The sequence below is a fragment of the Chrysemys picta genome, chromosome 13 (assembly GCF_011386835.1).
Source record: "Chrysemys picta bellii isolate R12L10 chromosome 13, ASM1138683v2, whole genome shotgun sequence".
Taxonomy (NCBI): domain Eukaryota; kingdom Metazoa; phylum Chordata; order Testudines; family Emydidae; genus Chrysemys; species Chrysemys picta.
The window spans coordinates 12,534,955-12,537,869 of NC_088803.1; the positions used below are offsets into that span (position 1 = coordinate 12,534,955).

Genomic DNA, 2,915 nt, shown 5'->3' on the forward strand with positions numbered 1-2,915 from the left:
TAAATAGACTGAGCTCTTTGAAGCTCTCTGTACAAATCATATTTTCTTATCATTTAATTATTCTTCTGGCTTTTCTCTGAACCGTCTACAATTTACCAGCATTCTTCTTGAATTTTGGGCACCAGAACTGTACACCATATTCCAGCAATGGACACACCTGTCCCAAATACAGAGCTAAAATAACCTCTCTACTCGTATTCAAGATTCCCCTGTTTATGAACCCCAGATCTCATTAGCTGTTGGTCACACTGGGAGTTCATGTTAACTGATTATCCATCATGACCCCCAAATTGTTTTCAGTCACTGCTTCTCAGGATAGTGTCCCCCATCCCATAAGTATGGTCTATATTCCTTGTTTGCAATATGAAGTGTGGGTGCAGCAGGGAGTGCGTGCCATAAATCAATGTGTATCCAGGTAGCAGACAGCTATGTGGCATTGGGGTAGAATCAATACAGAAGATCTACCCCCACAGAATGCTGGGTGAGTCCTTGTCATATTTCCCGGGACAGTGGGAATTAGGTGGTGTTGGTGTTGTAGTATTTTAGTTTCATGCTCAAGAGCATGTAGCAATAGGGGATCCAACTTGGCCAGAATTGCTGGATTTTGGATGTGCTTTGTTCCATCGTTCATACTGCATTTATCAAGCCACACCATCAGCCTATTCCTCAGATGGGATAAAGTGATGAAGTTGTGTTGACTTTAAAGCAGCTGATCAAATTTACACAACTGTGATAACATGATTGAGTGATTGTCAGAGATGAGAAGCACTAACATCACCCAGTCATTGCAAGTGATGAGTGCTGGACACCTTTGACATTCATACAATGAGATATTAGGGGAAGGAGAATCGGGGCCATTCTCTCTGTCACTCTAATCCGAACTATAACCCTTCTCATTCCCTCAACAGGTATCACACAACATACTGAGGAAGAAAATGTCCAATCAAACAACTGTGACCGAGTTCCTTCTCCTGGGATTCTCTGACATTCGGGAGCTGCAGATTTTACACTTTGTGGTGTTTCTGGTGATTTACCTAGCAGCCCTGATGGGGAATCTTCTCATCATCACAGCCGTAGCCCTCGACCACCATCTTCACACCCCCATGTACTTCTTCCTGGTGAACCTGTCCATCCTAGACCTCAGCTCCATCTCTGTCACCATCCCCAAATCCATGGCCAATTCCTTGATGAACACGAGGTCAATTTCTTATTCTGGATGCGTCACACAAGTCTTTCTCTTTATCTTCTTTATTTCAGCAGATTTTGCATTATTGACTGTCATGGCATACGACCGACACATCGCCATCTGCCGACCACTGCACTATGCGACAGTGATGAACAGGAGAGCGTGTGTCGAAATGGCAGCAGGTGTGTGGATCAGTGGTATTCTTAACTCTGCACTGCACACTGGGAGCACATTCGTGATACCTTTTTGTGGAGGCAACATGGTGGATCAGTTCTTCTGTGAAATCCCCCAGCTCCTCAAGCTCGCCTGCTCTGACTCAGACCTCAATGAAACTGTGGCTATTGTCTTCAGTGCATGCTTAGCCTTAAGCTGCTTTGTTTTCATAATTGTGTCATATGTTCAGATCTTCAAAGCAGTGCTGAAAATCCCCTCTGAGCAGGGCCGGCGTAAAGCCTTCTCCACCTGCCTGCCTCACCTTACTGTGGTCTCCTTGTTTATTTGTACTGGGACTGTTGCCTACCTGAAACCGGCCTCCAGCTCAGCGTCAGGTCTGGATCTCATGGTGGGTGTTCTCTATTCCGTGGTGCCACCAATGATGAATCCGATCATCTACAGCATGAGAAACAGGGAGGTGAAAGGTTCATTGAGTAAACTGATAGGTTGGAGGTTATTCCGCAAGAATAAAATGTCCATATGTCTCCACTTATAGCAATTTCATTCTGAGTTTCCTTATAAATATAATCAGCTGAATCTTTATGCAGTATTTGGTATTTGCATGTGTAAAAATCCGGACAAACATAACTCAAGAAAAATAAGAGTTACTTTAGCTTTACTCCAATGTAAATTAGATCAGAATCTATCTATCTATCTATCTATCTATCTATCTATCTATCTATCTATCTATCTATCTAATAACCTTGCACATAAAATGAGTAGCCATAGCAAAGTCACTAGTGAGGTCTCTGGCTCTTATTTTTCAGGATTAAAACTCTGATCGAGGTATCAACGCATTTGTTCTTTGTGTGGCTTTTTGTTTCTTTTTTTTTCAGTTTTTTAATTTATATTTGTGGAGTTGTTTGGTGCTTTTATTTGTTTCTTTGTTCCAGGTATGTTTAGAGGTGGGAAGTCCTGGAGAGATGGGGAGGGTTCGGTTAGTATGACATTATTCAGGTCACCATCTGGACTGCTGAACAGCTGTGTCTCCTCTGTTCTCCAACCTGGGGTGACTCTTACACTACTCTACTATGAAAACAGCAACTCCTGGCCAGTAAATACATAAGCTCCAGCACGTCACTTGCTCCCATGTAAATAATATCCATTGCTACTACCTAGCCACTCATGAATTACACTGCAGCAGAACACCAGCAGACTCTCAGTACCAGGCATTCCCCCAGAAATGTGCGTCTTGTACTGCCCAACACACTACTGGATGATACAAGTTTGTAATTTCATCAAACAAAAATGATATACATCCGCCTTGTTGTTCCAAATTGTTTTTCCCATACACTTTAATACAAATATATCAGTTGGATAAACCAGGAGAACAAGTTTATTAACTACAGTAAGAAATCCCACAAGCCCTTAGAAAATCATAGAATCATAGAATATCAGGGTTGGAAGGGACCTCAGGAGGTCATCTAGTCCAACCCCCTGCTCAAAGCAGGACCAATCCCCAACTAATTCATCCCAGCCAGGGCTTTGTCAAGCCTGACCTTAAAAACCTCTAAGG

The 2,915-nt window shown here is 42.7% G+C and overlaps 1 protein-coding gene across 1 annotated transcript; it reads left to right on the plus strand.

Moving 5' to 3' along the window:
* The first annotated feature begins 935 nt into the window (after positions 1–935).
* On the plus strand, positions 936–1,895 carry LOC112060560 (olfactory receptor 14A16-like). The gene has a single exon (XM_024111538.2). The coding sequence runs from the start codon at positions 936–938 to the stop codon at positions 1,893–1,895; it is 960 nt and encodes a 319-aa protein (XP_023967306.2).
* Positions 1,896–2,915: the final 1,020 nt, after the last annotated feature.

Excerpts from the sequence above, each read along its gene's own strand:
- LOC112060560 (XM_024111538.2), top strand. The coding sequence starts at position 936 with ATGTCCAATCAAACAACTGTGACCGAGTTCCTTCTCCTGGGATTCTCT.